The 17,656-nt window shown below is 53.9% G+C and overlaps 1 protein-coding gene across 14 annotated transcripts; it reads left to right on the plus strand.

Moving 5' to 3' along the window:
* The first annotated feature begins 1,624 nt into the window (after positions 1–1,624).
* On the plus strand, positions 1,625–17,409 carry FXYD1 (FXYD domain containing ion transport regulator 1). 14 transcript variants are annotated; one of them, XM_069550611.1, is made up of 12 exons: positions 3,466–3,580; positions 5,261–5,293; positions 5,874–5,948; positions 6,430–6,466; positions 7,379–7,428; positions 7,609–8,227; positions 13,030–13,059; positions 15,058–15,132; positions 15,274–15,316; positions 15,467–15,507; positions 15,749–15,839; positions 17,010–17,409. In XM_069550611.1, the coding sequence occupies exons 5-11, from the start codon at positions 7,393–7,395 to the stop codon at positions 15,832–15,834; spliced, it is 930 nt and encodes a 309-aa protein (XP_069406712.1). In that variant the 5' UTR covers positions 3,466–3,580; positions 5,261–5,293; positions 5,874–5,948; positions 6,430–6,466; positions 7,379–7,392; the 3' UTR covers positions 15,835–15,839; positions 17,010–17,409. The 14 variants fall into 14 exon arrangements, with proteins under 14 accessions (XP_069406719.1, XP_069406727.1, XP_069406723.1 ...); XM_069550612.1 differs by having other exon boundaries at positions 15,274–15,307; XM_069550613.1 differs by lacking the exon at positions 15,749–15,839.
* Positions 17,410–17,656: the final 247 nt, after the last annotated feature.

Below are 17,656 nucleotides of genomic sequence, written 5' to 3' on the forward strand. Positions count from 1 at the left end.
GAGCCGTCCAGGCCACTCCCATCCAGCCCCCTCCCCTGGCTCCAGGAGGGTGTGGAGGGCACTGGCCCCGAGGCTTCAAGGGACCAGCTCAGATCCAGCTGCTCCCTCTGGTGGCAATGCTCAGCAGGACAGCCACCCTGCTCCAAACCGACAACCTCTCTTGCCCCTCCTGAAGTTAACCCCTTGAGTGCCCACCACCCACTAGGGGTAGGGAGTCAAACCGAGGAAAAAAAGGATGAGAATGCCAGCCCTTTCTTTAATATTGACTCCGTACCACGCCCTGTCCTACCAGTTCATCTGTTAGCTCATGCTGCCTCACTACAACCCTCTGAGGCTGGGATGATCATACGGCTATTTTACAGAAGGAAATACTGAGGAAACGGGTCCAGTCATTTGCGATCTAGGTTATCTAACTGGGGCAAAGCCAGGGAGCAAGCCCAGGCAGCCAGCTCCATGGCTTCTCTTCCTTTGGAGGTCAGAACCTATGGATATTGGCTGCTTTCATTTTGGACCAAGCTTTTTAGCAGTCTGGATAGATTCTATCCATTAAATAACAAAAGGAAATAAATGACCCTTGTTACTCAACAGTCAATGTGAAATAGCAGTAATAATGCTCAGTGAGAGCTTGCTGTGCATCAGTCTTGACACGAATTTACTCGGCTCTCCACCCACCCACCCCCCTCCCGCCAACAGCCCGTGAGGTGGGTAGTATTACTAACTCCCACTTTACAGATGGGAAAACTAAGGCATGAGGAGAACACAGCCTCTGTTGGCACTGCTGCACACACCCAGAACCCTTGGAGGACAAGGGGCTTAGCAGCATCTGCTCTGGCGGGGCCACTCATATCTGGGTCCCTAATCCTTAGTTTGCCCATCTGTCAAATGGGGCAATTGTGGCACCCACTTCTCAGATGTGTAGAGAATTCAGGGAGAGGATAGAGAGGGTTTAGAGCAAAGTGGGTACCCAACAGGTTGGGGTAAATTTCGGACCAAGTGCTTATCCAGCACCCAAGGAGCTCTGTGATTTGAGCAAGGCCCTTCAAATCTCTGGTACTTCAGATGTAAAACAAGGATGAGAAACTTCTTTACAGGGTCTATGAAAAGCTAAATAAAGAACTTAGGGCCAGGGACACAGAGTAAAGACAGACAGGCTTAAATCCATACTCACTGAGTTCTCAGCACAGCTGGGTTCTTACTCCTGTTTACGATAAGAAGAATCACAAGGATGAGGATGGTGAGAGCTTTTTTTTTTTTCTTTTTTGGATCACTTACTGTGTGCCAGACTTAACTGTGTTCTAAATGTTTTCCATGGGTCATTTCAGATCATCATCCGGACCTCCCTCTGAGTCGAATACACTTTTAATTTTCATTTTACAGAAGAAGAAACTGAGCCACAGGAAGTTAAGTCATTGGTACATCGCCAGCTAGAAGGTGGCAGGGCCTGTCCTCTTTGGAGCAGCGGGTTCTGAAGGGGAGGATAACGGCGCACTGGCTAAAGCTAGCCAGGTGTCCCCTCCCTCCTGTCCCCCTGACTCCTTACCACCCCTCCCCAAGGCTACGCACACATTAGGGTTATCATTAACCAGGACTGCTGGTGACCCTGGAGTACAGGGCCATCAAGGTCAGAGGCTCAGACGGATGGGGATGAGGGAGCTTTTGAAGCTGCCAGGATCCTGTGAGGCCGTGTGCGCATGCGTGCACGTATGCATGTGTGTGTTTGTGTGTGTGTGAGGGCCACTCGTGCCTGAGTGTGAGCACATCTACCTGCCGCTGATCTGTGTCGCAGAGCGCGGTACCTGAGCCCAGGTCTCTTTCAGGCAGGGGCAATTTCTACCCTTAACCACCAGAGGGACCTTAGGAGAAGGATCTTCACTTTGCTAACCCTTGGTTTGCAGATCTCTAAAATGGGGTTAATAATAAGACAAGGTTGGGTTCAAAGACCTCTGAGCCCGGCCCGGAGTGATACGTGTGGCCTTAGTGACGTCTCCTTTTTGTAGGATAGGAAACCGAGGCACGGAGTAGTCTCTTGGGCTGCTTGAGCTCTCTCACTCCACAGGGAATGGCAGCGTCCAGAGCTGATCCCCGATTTCTTGGTCACCAGAGCCTGTGAGCCCAGCCCACCCATGAGGATGCCAGGTGCGCTGTCCTCCACGGGGGCCTGGGGGGCCACAGGATCTCAGGGACAGGGTGCTTTGGGGCTAAACAGATCAACACAGGTTTGGTGGTGTCTCCGAGTGTGTGACCACAGTGTGTCAGCCTGTACATGTCACTGTGTGGCCAGCGGTGTGCCTGTTTGCCCATGTGTGAGGATGTGAACACAAGCATCTGTGTGTGTGTGTCTGTTTTTATGGTTATGAAACCACAGCGTGGCTGCTTGTATGGCTGTGTCCTTGACTGTTTCTGCTTCTCTGTGAACCCACATAAATATGTGTGTGTGTGTGTGTGTGTGTGTGTGTGTACAAATGGACGCAGTTTGTGTGCCTTCACATGCCTGAGATTGTGTAGGAGTGCTGACCTTAAGCCCGGTGACCTTAAGCCCAGGCTGGGCCCAGTTCCTAGGAAGCAGTGCAGAAAATCATTGGCACCCACCCTCTCACCCTAGCTCAGAAGCTGTAATGTGGCTTTGAATGTATTCAAGTGTGTGCGCATTGGTGTATTTCTGTACAGACAGTGTGTTATCTTTGTGACCATTTGTAAGTGTGCTTAAAGCTCTGTGCCCAGCTGGGTCTTTGATTGTGTCTCCATACGGGCACCAGCTTGGTGCATATGTATGTGTTGTGTGTGTATACAGATGTGTCTGTCCTGATGTTTTGTGACTGGTGTAAGAAGTGCTGGTGTGTGTGTGTGTCTTTGGGCTTCTCCCTGGGTGTGTAATTCTGAGTTTGTATTTATGTACATGCATGTATTTGTCTTGTTTTGTGCCTGTTTATCTGGGTTTTTGGGTTTCTGAGTGTGTGTGTGTGTGTGTGTGTGTGTGTGTGTGAGTCCTCATAGTCAGCAGCAGACAACTTACTCACACACTGAAATGCCCCTCAGACAGCCCTGTGGTGCTGATGAGGGCCTTGGAGGGCACCGGGGTCAAGGGTCAGTGGACTCCTAAGCTCTTAGGCCATGTGACCTTAAGCCCAGGCTGGGCCCAGTTCCTAGGGTGCAGCACAGAAAATCATTGACACCCCCTCTCACCCTAGCTCAGAAGCTCTCTGAGCAGTTTGTGAGGCTGGTGTGTGTGTGTTTGTGTGTGTGTGTGTGTGTGCATGCCTGCCTGTAATCCGGCCTGCCTGCCAGCACCTCCTCTCCCCAGCTTTCCCCATCGCTGGCTGCCTACTGTTCCTCCTTCCGAGCTGAGAGAGTTAACCTAGCGGGCCAGGGCGGTCTGGGCTGGGGGCCGCCCCCTGGCCCCCCTCCAGCCCAGCTCCAGTTACAGCCTCGGGTTGGGGAGGGTAGGGGTGGGGTGGGGCTGGGAGGGGAGACCGCTGAGGGCAGCGCGGCCAGCTCTGGGCCAGGGGGTCCAAAGTGCTCGGCCCCGGGGCACAGCCGGACGTTTGGGGGCCTTCTTTCGGCAGGGGACAGTCTGACTGGGGTGAGCGTCCCCCGCCCCTCCCCTCCAGGGCCTCACCCCTGGCCTGGCTGGGCCGCCTATTTTGGGAGCAGGAGCCGCTTCCCAGGCAAGCCAGACCCAAGAGGAAGGGAGTGTGGTTGGGACGTTGGGGTGGAAGTGTGGGTGCAGCTCCGCCCTGCCTCTGCTGTGGTGCGTGCACACTGGCTGGGTGTGGGTTTCGCACACTCGTGTGTAGGTCGGTTGCCTCACTGAGGGCTCCGGAGGCCCAGATGGGGACTAATACGTGTGCCTGTGTCTCCACCCCATGCCTTGCTCCAACCAGAAGTTTGGGGAGCGGGCGCCGTCCCCATTGCAGCCCCACTGTGTGTCTGTATGCATTGCGCATGCGTGCATCGTCCCCACCCCTGGCATCTGTCTTCTATCTCAGTCCCACCAGCCCGAGCCTCATGTCACTTGCCTGGTGCTGTCCGCTGGTGAAAGATGTCACCCAGAGGCAGGCCAGGGGATGTTTTCCCTGTTCTCATTGCTTCCAGAAGAGGAGAAGGGGTGGCCTTTCCCACGGGGGCAGCTGGTGGCAGTGAGGCAGCCCGGCCTCACCCAGGCAGGGTTGTGCATGACCCCCAAGTGGGGGGAGGAAGGCTGTTGCCATGGTGGCCTGTGCGAGGCAAATTCCTCCAGGGTGAAGTGGGAGATATTTATACCCAGGGTCAGGCAGAGAGCAGGCCAGCGGCCGAGGGCAGGAGAGCCGGGCTATTACGGACACAGTGAGGCCGTGGTGTGCGGGCAGGTGGCCCTTGGGCGTTTCCTGGCTGTCTCGTCCCTGGCAGTGTCTGTCTCTCCACCTGGGTGGGGTGAGGCATCTGCTCTCCCCTGCCAGGGTAGGTGCTGGGAACCCGGGGCCTGCAGTGGGGGAGGCCCCGGCCTGCGGGAGATCCTTGTGGACTGTGTGGGCCTCACCCCTGCCCTTGCTGCTGGGTGACCCCCTTTGTGTGGGTTGTTTTGGTGACACTGTGTCCTGGTGAAGCAGGGGGCGCCTCTGTTTCTCAGGGTGACCAAGCCGGATGATAGATGCTTTTGGAATTAAGTCCCTGGACTGTCTCTGACTTAACCGCTTGGGTTCAGGCCCCAGTGGTGGGAGAATGAGGGCATGCATTTCCTGACCTTTGGTATTCCCCAGGACAATGGCATCTCTCAGCCACATCTTGGTTCTTTGTGTGGGTCTCCTTGCCATGGTCAACGCAGGTGAGTCTGGGGGAGGCAGCCCACTACCACCTCAGCCACAGGGGTGGCAAGGGTAGGGGAAAATTCTGCAAGAGAACCAAGCTGGAGCCTCCAGTCTGAACTGAGTCTCAGTGGGGTCTCACGTGGGGTCTAGTCACAGGCTGGTATCTGGGGGAGGGGAGAGGATGCCCCAGGTCGGGCAAAGGGGGAGGGTGGGATGGAGGCCGGCTTCCCGTGAACGATGGAATCATAGACAACCTGGAATGAGATGGAGAGCTGAGGCAGTCAGGTGCCTCCTGCCCTACTCCGGACAGTACAGAGAGGCAGCCAAGACCCAGAGAGGGTGGGCAGCCTACTCAGAGTCCAACAGTCCCCAGACTCCTGCCCCGAGAATGTAAAACTCCCACAGGGTCTTGTGATGCTGCTCTCTGTCCAGGGTCCCAGGAAGCATCCAACCCTGATTTCTTCTTCTCTTTCCAGAAGCACCACAGGAACACGACCCATTCACCTACGGTGAGGGAGGGGCATCTTTCTCTGGGTGCTAGGTGGTTAGCCTGCCCTCTTCTCATTCCTCCCCTCTCCCTACCTCTCTCTGTTTCTGTCTCCATCATTCTCTAGACTCTCGGTGTTTATATCTTTGTCATTCTCATTCTTTCTCTCTTGATTTGGCTCTCTGACTCTTTCTGTCTCGATCTCCCTTTGTCTCTGTCTCTCTGTGGTGTGAGTCTCTGTCTCTCCATGTGGTCCCTCTCTGTCTCTCTGATTCTTTCTCTTCTTACCTCTTAGTATCCCACGGCCCATCCTCTGTTGCCACCTGCCTTTCTCCTCTCCCTGACCCCCTTTCCCTCTCCATCATTCTTCCTTACTCGATTGCTTCCTCCCTCCTCCTTGCCCTGTCCACCTCCTCCCTTTTCTCCCTGATCCCCCTTCTCCCACATCGCTCCCTCCTCCTCTCACTGATGTCCTTTCTCTCCTCTTCCCCATCCTCCCGCTTTGCCCCTTCCTCCCCATTCTGCCCCTTTCCTATCCTTCCTCCTCCCCTCCCTGCATTCACCCTCCTCCCTGCATTCACCCGCCTCCCTGCTGCCCACAGACTACCAATCCCTGCGGATCGGAGGCCTTATAATCGCCGGAATTCTCTTCATCCTGGGCATACTCATCGTCTTGAGTGAGTCCCCCTATCCTGCCTTCAGTCGCTTCCGGTGTCTGCCCCAGCCCTGCCCAACCTCCGCTCCGCCTTCAACCCCGCCCCTTCTGTGCCCTTGGCCCCGCCTTTGTTTCTGTCCACCCAACTTTCTGCCCTCAGCCTCGCACCTGTTCTTCCCCTGCCCTCAGCCACGTCCCAGTTTCTGCCCTTCCCCCATTCCCGCCTCCGGCCCCGCCCCGTCCTTATCCTGCCTGCCCTCGGGCCCGCCCCGCCTCGATCCCCGCCCCGGCCCCGCCCCCACTTCTATCCCCGCTCCCGGCCCCGCCCCGTTCCTATCCCCGCCCTGGACACGCCCCCACTTCTATCCCCGCCCTCGGCCCCGCCCCCGCCCCTGCCCCACCCTTATCCTCAGCCACTCCAGCCCGGGCACGCGAGATCTGTGGCTCGCTGTGCGGCTTACAGGGGAATCTCAGCGCACTCCTCTCCATGCCCCCACCCACAGGCAGAAGATGCCGGTGCAAATTCAACCAGCAGCAGAGGTAAGAAGCCTCTCTGGACCCTCATCTTCTCTCGCTCTAAAGGAGCGTTGGGGGTGAGGCCAGAAGTCCACTTGATCCACAGACCCGTCGGCAAATATGTATTAAACACCTACTACGTGCCCAGCCCCAAGCCAGGCCTTGGCACCAAGCCACGAGTTAACTGCCCTCTCTGTATGTCTGAGCTTCCAGCCAAGTGGAGGCGGTGGCCATGGGTTCCAACAGACCCACAAATATAAAACCACAAAGCGTGATAAGTGCTGTGAAAGAGTCGGGGTGAAATGAGATCACCTCACTTGGCGGCCCAGTTTAGCTCAGAGCCCTGTTCCTAGCTCTTTGATTTATCGTTAAATAAAATTTTAAAGCCCAAGCAACATATGAATATCTTCTTCCTATTAAGATACTTGTAGATGTTATTATAAATAAAGGTAGTATTTTATTGTGTCCCTCGTTCAAGATGCTATTTCATTATGTGTTATTTACCTTTCACACCATCTCTATAAAGTAGGTGCTGTTATTAACCTCATTTTACAGATGAGGAAACCGAGACATGGGAAGGTGTTCACACGCCCCAGATCATTCAACTGGAAGATGAGGGCTCTAGGTTTCTAACCTAGGCTGTCTCCAGGCAATCTGCCCTCAAGTTGCTTTGGCTGTATACCTCCTCTTCCAAATTCTAGTTCCTTCCTCAGCACTGTGGGAGGTACTCGCTGTTATCGGCTTGGAGCGCCTCCTGCCAAACACTTAAACTGCTCCTGGGTTGCACTGGATTTTCTGGCGGCTCCAACCTGCTCCTTGCCCATCTGTGGGTCTCAGTGGATTGGTCTGTGAAATGGGGCCGGCATTGGGGTCTTCCGAGTGTAGCTGTCTCTCTCCTTTTCCACCCCCCAATTCCTGATACATCTCCTTTCCCAGGACTGGGGAACCTGATGAAGAGGAGGGAACTTTCCGCAGTTCAATCCGCCGTGAGTCTGGGGAGACTTCGGGTGTTTGGGAATGCGAGTTGATTCCAAGAAGCCCTTTGCGGGCCCTCCCTGGGCGAGGGGGGTCGCGGGGAGGGGCTTGATCTGCCCTGCCGTGCCTCGACCTTTCAGAGGAGCTGGGGTGCCCCTCTTGACTTCCGGATTCTCTGTCTTCCTCCTCAGGTCTGTCCACCCGCCGGCGGTAGAGACACCTGGCGCGATGGACCCCTGCCAGGTCCCGCAGCTCTAACTAGGCTGGGGAAGGGAGGAGAGAGGAGGAGGAGGGGGCAAAGGGCTGGGGTAGCGGGCCTGGAGGGCTCTCCTGCCCCTCACCCTTTTCACCCCCACAGGATTCCCCTGGCACTTGACGCTTCCCACCCACCTTCTGCACGCCCACCACCACCTGGACTGCCCTCTTCCCTAGCCCTGCCCCCACAGACTGCCGCTCAGATTTCCAATAAAACGTGCTTTTCTCTCTTGACAGCGCTGTGCGAATCTGTCAGTCCCTTCGCGGTGGAAAGCCTGGGCGCCCCCTTGGCCCCGGCAGAGGGCGCCCCCACCCTTGGGGAAGGGGCGGGGACGTCGGCAGTGGGCGGGGGCGGGGGTGGGGGTGGCCGGGACGGGGGCGGGCTCTCCGGGCCCCCATTGGCTACGGCCCCCCGAACACCAGGGCTCCCCCCCCATCTACCCCTGACAACAGTCGGTCCGGCTTCCAGCTGCTGCAGCCAGCGCTCCTTCACCGCCTCTACATCCAGCCGCCCCTTGCTCCGGCCCGGCATGGCGACCCAGGTCCCCACAAAGGGTGAGCGTCGCCTGGGGAGAGGGCGCAGCGGGGCTCCGGGATCTTAAAGCTTGACAGAGGATCTGGGGGAGAGCCCAGTACTGAAAGGGGAGGGGAATGGGGAAGGGGATGTTCCCTCCTCACATGGGCGGAGGCCCCTGCATTGCACCCCTCGGTACTCCATTGGGCATCCTCTCCCGGTGGTCTCGGTTCCTGTGCGGGACCGTTGGTTGGAGAGCAGCAGTCCCGGGAGAAAGGATGCTCGGACCGGTAGCTATAGCAACCGTGCAGCTGATCCAGCGCAGCGGTAGTAGTGGACTCGGAGAAATGGTCTTCGAGGGTGGGAGCCGCTGGGTTTGCAGCCACAGAGGTTCTCCCAGATTTCATGGTCCCTGCGGAACGTAAGGGGACGGGGTCCATTTCCCTCTTTTCTATCCACCGCCCCCCGCCCCACCCCAACCACCGCTTCTCTCTCTAGTGCTGGCACCTGTGGTGGGTGTTTCCTGAAATCTCTGACAGGCAGGTTCAGAGGGAAGCGAGGAGAAAGAGGGAAAGACAGGAGCTGTAGGAAGTGAGAGATGGAGACAGCAAGAGAGAGGGAGGCAGTAAGGAATATAGAAAGAGACTGAGTGAGACAGCCTGAAAGAGATAGGGACCAAGAGACAGAGGGAGGCGTAAAGACACAGAGGGGGAGAGAGCGAGAAGGACCGACAGCGTGAGACGGAAACGGGAAAGAGAAGGAGGGTGGCACAGGGTGGGGCCTGCACCACTGCAGTGAGCCCCCATGGGCGGGGATGGGTAGCAGGACCCTCCTTCCCAGCCCTCATTCAAGGGTGTTGTCCAAAAGGTGCATTTGGGTGTGCACACAGATGCCTTCCCACCTCCCTCCAGCCACACAGAGATGGACATTTCACACCATTTGCCCGATTAGGCACCCCTTAAATACTCGCTCCCCACAACATTCCCCCTTTCTTGAGCTTACTTGTGCAGAGGAACAAGGGGGAAGAATGCTTTCATGGTGGGGGAGAGGTGGGCAGGGAGGGGGTTTCCAGCCCTGAGAGCAGGGTCATGCAAGAGGCCATCATTGCTGAGGAGCCTCTGGCACTGAAGGGAACCCCAATTCCACTCTGATCTCTCCTTCCCTGCCCCCTTTCCTGGCAGGCGGGGGCTGCTGCACTGAACCATATCTGCAGAATTTGAAGCAGGGCGGGGAGGGGGGGCAGTGGGGGGGGCGGCTGCAGAGGCTGGAAGCCACCCTAGGGAGAGGGGGCAGGGTTGAGCCAGCAGCCCTGGCGGGAGCCCAGCGCTTCTTTTCGCAGAGATGGTGGTTAGCAGGATCGATGGCAGCAGACGGGCAGAAGTGGGAGGAAGATGCCCTGCCTCCCATCCCCCACACACACCCTTTCCCCAGTCACAGCAGGAGAGGGGACCGCAGGTCTTGGGAAACCCGGAGGCAGGAAACGCATGTTGCCTGTCGTAAACCCCTTAATGAAATTAATTAACAGATCGTTAGGGAGGGGAACGGCTCCCTTGCACCCCTAGCCTCCACCCCCACCTTGTCAGAGAGCAGGAGGGAGTGTTGGGGACAAACAGAAAGGAGATGGAAAGGCACACCTGGGCCTGGGTCCCCATCCTTAAGAAGGACCCTCAGCTTGGCCACAAGTCAGTTGTTCAGGGGCAACAATAGGAAGTACAAAGGGAGCAGAGGGAATCAGGGCCCCAGAGTTAGAAACCCAACCCTCAAGTCCCACACAGGACCCCATCCAGCCTGGGGTACCCGGATCCAGTACCTCTCCTCACCTCTCAAGATGCTCCAGTTGCCATAGTAACCACCTCCTTCCTGATTCTCCCTGGCAACTGGCCAGGAGTGGTGCACATTCCTTCTCCTACCTCCTGGCTCCACCCTTAGCTCAGCCTGCCTTGAGGACCCAGATTGCTGGGACAGCAGGAACTAGAGAGGAACTTCTGCATGGAGCAAGGAGCACCCCAGGAGGGTGGAACCAGAGAGGAACCAGGGAGGATTCTGGGGCAGGCGCTCACCCTCTGGGGCAGGGCTTCTCAGATGGTTTGGGGAGGCAGGATGTGTGGAAACACAGAGGACAAAAGCAGGATAATTCAACTGTTCCATCTCTGATGCTGCCTAGCAGGGGTTCATTCATTCATTCATTCATTCATTCTAGAAAAGTTTTTGAAGAACTTTATAAATGCCAGGATTAACAGCAGAGATGAGTCGAATAAATTTGCTCTGTATCTGGTAGGGGAGCTAGGACAGAGCAGAGATGATTCTAAAATAATATTTTCCCATCTTGATGCTTTCCCACCTTCATGATTTTTGCCCTGTCCAAATATTCCCCACACTGATATTTAACATTTTTTCCTTCAAAGGATTAACTTTTAAGAAACTTTGTTAGCTTTATTTTATATCACCTCCGCAAATGGAAAATCAGGATTTTTTTTTTTGTCTTACACCGAAAGCAAGTATTAAAATTATATTAAACAACCAATTTCACTTTTCTGGGCCTCAGTGTTCCTCTTTAGTGGAAATAGAATGAAGATAGTGCCTATATCAGAGAATGGCTGTGAAGATTAAATGTGGTAATATCTGTAAAGTGCTCAGAAGAGGGCCTGGCATGGAATCAATGCTATCAAGTGCTGCTTAGATAAATAAATAAAGGAGAAAATCAAATAATGTCATAACAGTCTACTTAGATATTATTACCGGCTAAAGACCCTGAGCCCAAGGCCTGTTTTCTCTTGAGAGATTAGCAAGGGTTGGAAGGTGTAGAGATAAATCAGCTCCTTTTTAAGAATGTCTCTTTGGACAGGGAACTGAAGAAGGTGAACTTATGGTGAATCGGTGCTGTTCAGGGTCTTGGATCAGTCAGTTTAAGCTACAGTATGCAGTAACAATGGCACCCCACTCCAGTACTCTTGCCTGGAAAATCCCATGGACGGAGGAGCCTGGTAGGCTGCAGTCCATGGGGCCGCCAAGAGTTGGACACGACTGAGCGACTTCCCTTTCACTTTTCACTTTCATGCATTGGAGAAGGAAATGGCAACCCACTCCAGTGTTCTTGCCTGGAGAATCCCAGGGACAGGGGAGCCTGGTAGGCTGCCGTCTATGGGGTCACATAGAGTCGGACACGACTGAAGCAACTTAGCAGTAGCAGCATGCACTACCAAGGGCTTCCTTGCTGGTTCAGCAGTAAAGAATCTGCCTGCAGATGCAGGAGACACAGGTTTGATCCCTGGGTCGGGAAGATCCCCTGGAGAAGGAAATGGCAACCCACTACAGTATTCTTGCCTGAAGAAATCCCGTGGACAGAGGAGCCTGGCGGGCATGGAGTCACAAAAGTGTCAGGCCCGACTGAGCTACTAAACAACAACAAATGAAGTACCAAAAATCCCAGTGATTTCTGACAACCAAAGTAGATCTCTCTCTTAGATTATGTGTCCACCACGGGTTGACTAGGGTCTCTACTTCCCAAAGAAAACTGGAGCAGCCACAATCTTGAACATTCATGTCACCAAGCCAAAGGCAAAAGAGAGCTCTTGCACGGGCAGTTAATGCTGCAGACCAGACTCACGGTTCATTGGCCAGAATTAGTCACATGTTCTTCCCAACCTCAAGATAGCCATCCTTGCTGAGCCTGGATGGGGGAAGGACACTAATGACAACATCTGGCATCACCCTGGCACCCCCAGTACACCCCCCTCCCCTAGTGGGGCATGTTTGGCAGAATTCCACTCTAAACAAGGCAGGGTGTACTACAAGCTGTCAGTGTGTTAGGGAAGCAGCAGGATGGGTTTCGTGAATGGGAAGGATGTTCTGAGTTCTCCTGGAGGAGACTACCGTTTGAGACAGGGAAATGGGAGATAGGGAAAAGTAAATACACACACACACACACACACATTAGTGAAAGTGAAAGTGAAAGTGTGAGTTGCTCAGTCTTGTCCAATTCTTTGCGACCCCATGGACTGCAGCCCGCCAGGCTTTTCTGTCCATGGAATTCTCCAGACAAGAATACTGGAGTGGGTTGCCATTGCCTTCTCCAGGGGATCTTCCTGACCCAGGGATCGAACCCAGGTCTCCTGTGTTGAAGGTGGACTCCTGACCATCTGAGCCACCAAGGAAGCCGCCATACACATTATCCACATGTTAACATTTAGAAATCGGGGCGAGTCTTCTAGTGGATGAGTATGTTTTTCTGTGGTACAGTTATATACATATACATGCATACATGCACACACTGGGAAAGTTACTACAAACTCAGTTTTGAATCTTTAATTTGATGGTGTCCGAGAAATAAGTAATATAGGTAATAATATGAATTTTTGGACAGTTCCTCTCTGCTGGATTTGGTGGCAGGAACAAGTGGATGAGAGCTCTCAGAAGACTGAGAAGTTGTAGGGAGTGTTCAGGGGAAGCTGATACACTGAGCAGTTGGTTCTCCAGTGGGATTCATACTCCCAGCATCATATGCAAAAGAGAGTGTATACGTGTTTCTCAAGAAATGAGTCCATGCTTGCATTAGATTTCCACAGGGGTCTAGGATCAGGACTGCCATGTGTGGTTAGGTAAGTTGGGCATTATATAAGGGAAGGTGTCGAGCAATGGAGTGAGTTGGAGCTGGAATCCAGCCTATGCTCCAGTCTTTAAGTTTTGTGTCCTGCCATGAGGTTACATTGTCCAGAGCAAGGGGTCTCAATGATCTGATTTCTACACAGAAACCACTGGGCCAGTGGCCCCATTAGTATCCTCAAATAATTAAGAAGCCCAGTGTTGAAATGTTTTTCCCTCTCTCTCTGCCTTCTTCCCACAGTTCCTCAGGATCCTGACCCATTTTACTATGGTGAGTGGCAGATTCTGCGACGAGGGTACCCAGGGGCTGGGTGGAGGGGTGGCTGTAGATCCCCACAGGTCACTGTTGAAGTGGCTTCAGCTATGGCTTACATGTTATGTGCTGGGTCACTGGCCACATGACCCTGTGGATATAATTGACATCAGCTTGGCCTATGGAGGGTTGAATCAGACATGGGGAGGGGGTGCCCTCTAAGGACCCTCCTCAGGCTTCACCAGCACTCTGGGCTAGTTTGCTGGGGTCATCAGAGAAGCCAACCGCTCTGACACCAGGCTGGCTGGATTTGAATCCTGGTTGATCCACTCACTAGCTGTGTGGCCTTGAGCAAGTGGCTCTGTCTCTCTGGGCCCTTCTGTAAATAAAGAACACTAAGTTTTCACCCATAAGGACTGTGGGAAAGATTTACTCAGATATCATTAAATCTTTCCATAGCACTGAAGTCAGAAAGTGACTCCAGGTCTAGTGGACCTGAGCCCAGATCCCTCTCTATATACCCTCTTGTTCTCTCCCTTTGTTCACTCATATTCTTCTCCATGTTCTAAGCTGTTTCCTGCCTCAGGACCTTTGCACTTACTGTTCCGTCTGCTGGAATACGCTTCCTCTAGCTCTCCACACAGCTAGCTAAGGCTCCCTTTTCTTCTTCAGGCCTCAGATCAAATAATGACTGTTAGGAGCCGTATGTCATGAGAGGCCTTCTTGAGTCCACAACAAGAGAAGCCACACATAGATCTAGGCATGGTCCCATGACTGAGTTTTGTGGGGTTTTGTGTGTGTGTGTGTGTGTGTGTGTGTGTGGTTTTATGTTCTTTATCACAAATGAAAGACAACTCCCTGAGGGCAGAGGCCTGGACCACTGCTGGTCCAGAGTAAATATTTCTATAGATATGTACTGTGGCATACTAGATAAGAATAATTCTTATGAAGGAAAATAAAAGAAAGACTGAGGTTAAGAAATGTTGAGGAGAGGATGGGAAATTCTAAACAGGACAGCCAGAGAAGGGGTCGCTAACATTTGAATAAAGTCCAGGAGTTGGTAAGGGAGGGACATTTGAGAGAGGAGCTTTCAGGAAGAGGGCCCAGCAAGTGCAAAGGCCCTGAGGTAGGACCATGCCTGATAGGCTCCAGGAACTGCAGGGAGAGCCTTGCTTGGACAAGAGAATTGAGAAGGAGAGCGAAGTGGAATGAGGTCTGAGAAGGGATCAGGACAAGATGGTACAGGGCCTCATGGGCTGTGGGGAGGACTCTGGCTTTTCTTTGCTATGAGGTGGAGGTTAGAGGGAGTGGAGTGATGTGCTCTGAGCTCAGGAGGACCCTGATTGGACTCAAGTGTTAACAGGATCCCTGTGGCTGAGGCGCTGAGTGGGGGGATGGATGATGGAGAGACCACAGAGAAGGCTGTTTGCTGAAAAAAGTAAATATATGCAGTAGAACAAGGGTCCCCAATGGTTGGGCCAAGGACTGGTAGCAGTCAGTGACCTGTTAGGAACCGGGTCGCACAGCAGGAGGTGAGTGGCCAGTGAGCAAGCGAGTGAAGCTTCATCTCTATTTGCAGCTGCTCCCCATCACTGGCATTACTGCCTGAGCTCCGCCTCCTTGGATTCCGATAGATTCAGGAACGCTATTGTGAACTGTGCAGGCGGGGGATCTAAGTTGCCCTCCCCTTATAAGAATAATCCCCAAACCATCCCTTAACCCCTGTCCATGGAGAAATAGTCTTCCACAAAATCAATCCCTGGTGCCCAAAATGCTGGGGACCATTGCAGTAGAAGAAGGTCCTATCTATATCTATGGCTGAAGAATCCAGAGAAGGGTAGTGGGGAGAGGTCTAAGGGGAGCACTTGGTGTCCAAGGGCCATGTCTTTGATCCTCACATGAACCCATGGGAGAAGCCTGCAGCCTTGAACTGGGGCCAAGGCTCCAGGGTTGGGTGGGGGGGGTGTCGCTGAGGAGCCGTCCTTACTTTGATGACCTCTAATTTTTCTTCCCCAGACTATGACACTGTGCAGACGGTAGGCATGACTCTGGCTACCATATTGTTCCTGCTGGGCATCCTCATTATCCTCAGTAAGTGTGACCCTTTCCTGAGCTCCAAAGCCCCTCCAAGAGGGCCCCTCGGGGTCCCCAGGCACCTACAATTCCCCTACTGGCTTTTGTCCAGACCCTTATGTCCTGTCTCCTTGTTCTGTTCTCTGTCTCTCCTAACAGGCAAGAAGGTGAAGTGCAGAAAGGCGGACTCCAGGTCTGAGAGGTCTGGCAGCAGAGGGGAGAGAAAGGGAGGGGTGGGAACAGCCTGGGAGCTGCCATAACCAAAGGGATCCCAGAGCCAGCCAGGGGTCTCCCAGAAAGCCTGCTCAGTTGAGTCTCTTGATGCCTTTCTCTCTCCTCTTTGCTTCCACAGCCCAACATGCAAATCCTGTAAGTCGGAGCTTCCCTCCTCAGGTGAGGGTGTGAGAAAGTGTGGTTCTGCGAGGGTGAGTGGGAGTGGGGAGGGGAGTCCAAGGGGACGTTGTGCTGGATCTCCCTAAGAATGGGGCCGCCAACAATGCGGCTGAGATTCCACACATCAAACCTGTTAAAGCATAAAGTTAGTGGGATGTGACATGGACTCCTAAAGAGTCCTAGAAGATGCCCAGAAACAAGTACCTAATCTTATAAAAGCAAGGATGAACTCATTCTCCAGAGGAGAGAGCCACAGCCTGTGAAGAGAGGGGTCCCACGTGGGAAAAGAGCGTTGGCAATCAGAATGAAGGCAGAGTTGAGCACTAGAGAAGGTAGGAAGATAGAACCATTTCTTGACTTTCCTGTTCAGTTAGGACAATCAAGGATGAAATGACTGAGAAAAAGGAAGGGAGAAGGGAGGAAGCAAGGGGGAAAGGGATAGAGGGAGGGAAGAAGGCAGGCAAGCAGAAAGGAAGGAAGGAAGGGCTTAAGAATCATTGTATCAAAAAACAAAAGGAGACACATATAGAATGCAGATTTTAAACACTGATATTGGAGAAGAAAAGAGAGAATATAGGAGGGAGTAGGGTGGGGGGTGGTGGAGGATGGGGGTGGGGGTGGGGGGTGGAGGGTGGAAGAGGGGTGGAGGATGGGGATGTGGAGAGTGGAGGGGATGATGGGTGGAGGAGGGGGAAAGTCAGGTGCAGAGAGGCTATAAAGGAAGGTGGAGAGAGATGTAGGATGTAGGAGCAGGGATAAACATGTAGATGAAAGATTGTGACTCCTTGGGGGTGTTCATTTTAATTATGTAAAAATATCTCGACCTGTTTTTGATGGAACTGTGTCCTTTCCAGGGACTTTTAAAAAACCAGAGATGGGAATCTCTTTGGCTCTTTTGTTTTTAGAACTAAAAAAAAAAGGGGGGGCCTTGGGGTAATCAACATTTGGAGGATTTGATGTTGAATTTCGTGTGTTTTGTTTCATGTTTATTTCGTGAGATTGAAGAACTTAAAGGGTCACTTTGTGAATGATGAAGGGGTTGGCCCAGACACCTGACCACAGTCTAAGAGTATATATGAGATTTTGACCCATGACAGTTGAATGATGGTCCCAAGTGGGTGGGAGACAGGAGAATTCCTGTTGTATACCAAGTTCCAGAGATGGGGTGTTGGGGTGTAGGAAGAGGTTGGGGGCTTGGCAGAGGGATGGAGACTCTTCTTCTGGAAGGGGGACACCCCAGAAGAGCCCAGGGTGGGCCAGGGGTTCCCAGCTTCATCACAGGTGCCCTGTGGGATAGGATAAAAGCCACCAAGGTGTCTCTATATGGACCAGACATTGGGGTGCAGGGAGGCAAGACAACATCCGAGGGCTAGCTCAGGGGTGACAATCTGCAGGCTTGACCTCAATGCTGGGGATGAAGGGCCCACTGCCACCCCTCTTGTCTCCGACTGACGTTCCCCGGCTCTGTCTCTCTCTCTCTTTTTCTCTCTGTCTCTCCCCAGCCCCCGGAGGTGGCGGCGTGTAGAACCAGTCGTGGTCACCTCCACTGCAGTCCCTGCCTGAGAGCGGAAGCCTGAGGATCGGGTGGAGGCGGTGGGGACCCCAGCCTGGCCCCGCCCCCGGCAGCGCTCCCCTGAATGAGCCGCCCCACCCACTCCAAGGCTGGAGCCGCTGCACCTCCCTAGGCCTTGGCAATGACGACCCCCCAAAGAGCCCGTCTGCATCCCAGATCCGGAGACTCAGGCCTCCATCTCCTGGGGTCCTGAGTCCACGCTCAGCCCCCCGCCGTCCCGGGGTGCTGCTCCCAGGGACTACCCTGTCTCCTCTTAGGAGACCCGGACCCCGGCACCCTCGGTGTCTATGTCTTGAGCTTAATAAATCTGCGTTTGGTTTTCCCCCCTCTTCTGTGTGTGTGTTCTCGTCTGTGGGGAGGAAACGGGGGAGGGGGCAAAATCGAACCTGGGGAGCTATCTCTCCATCCCCAGACTTACCCCCTTCCTCTCCTTCCCCTCCGCCAGCTCCCTAGTGGCCTCCTCCTCTCTCGGAACCCCTCAAACTTCCGCTCCCTTCCCTCCTTGCCACCCCCGCCCCAACCCAGCGGCCCATCCCCGAGACCCCAGAGTAGACCCCTCCCCCTGCTCCCCTTGCC

This window comes from Ovis canadensis, chromosome 14 (assembly GCF_042477335.2).
Source record: "Ovis canadensis isolate MfBH-ARS-UI-01 breed Bighorn chromosome 14, ARS-UI_OviCan_v2, whole genome shotgun sequence".
NCBI lineage: Eukaryota > Metazoa > Chordata > Mammalia > Artiodactyla > Bovidae > Ovis > Ovis canadensis.

Bases quoted from the DNA above. Each gene is read 5' to 3' on its own strand.
- FXYD1 (XM_069550611.1), top strand. From the start codon at position 7,393: ATGAAGAGGAGGGAACTTTCCGCAGTTCAATCCGCC. The intron at 8,228-13,029 runs GTGAGCGTCGCC...TTCTTCCCACAG, and splicing joins GACCCAGGTCCCCACAAAGG to TTCCTCAGGATCCTGACCCA. The intron at 15,317-15,466 runs GTCTGGCAGCAG...TTGCTTCCACAG, and splicing joins GCGGACTCCAGGTCTGAGAG to CCCAACATGCAAATCCTGTA.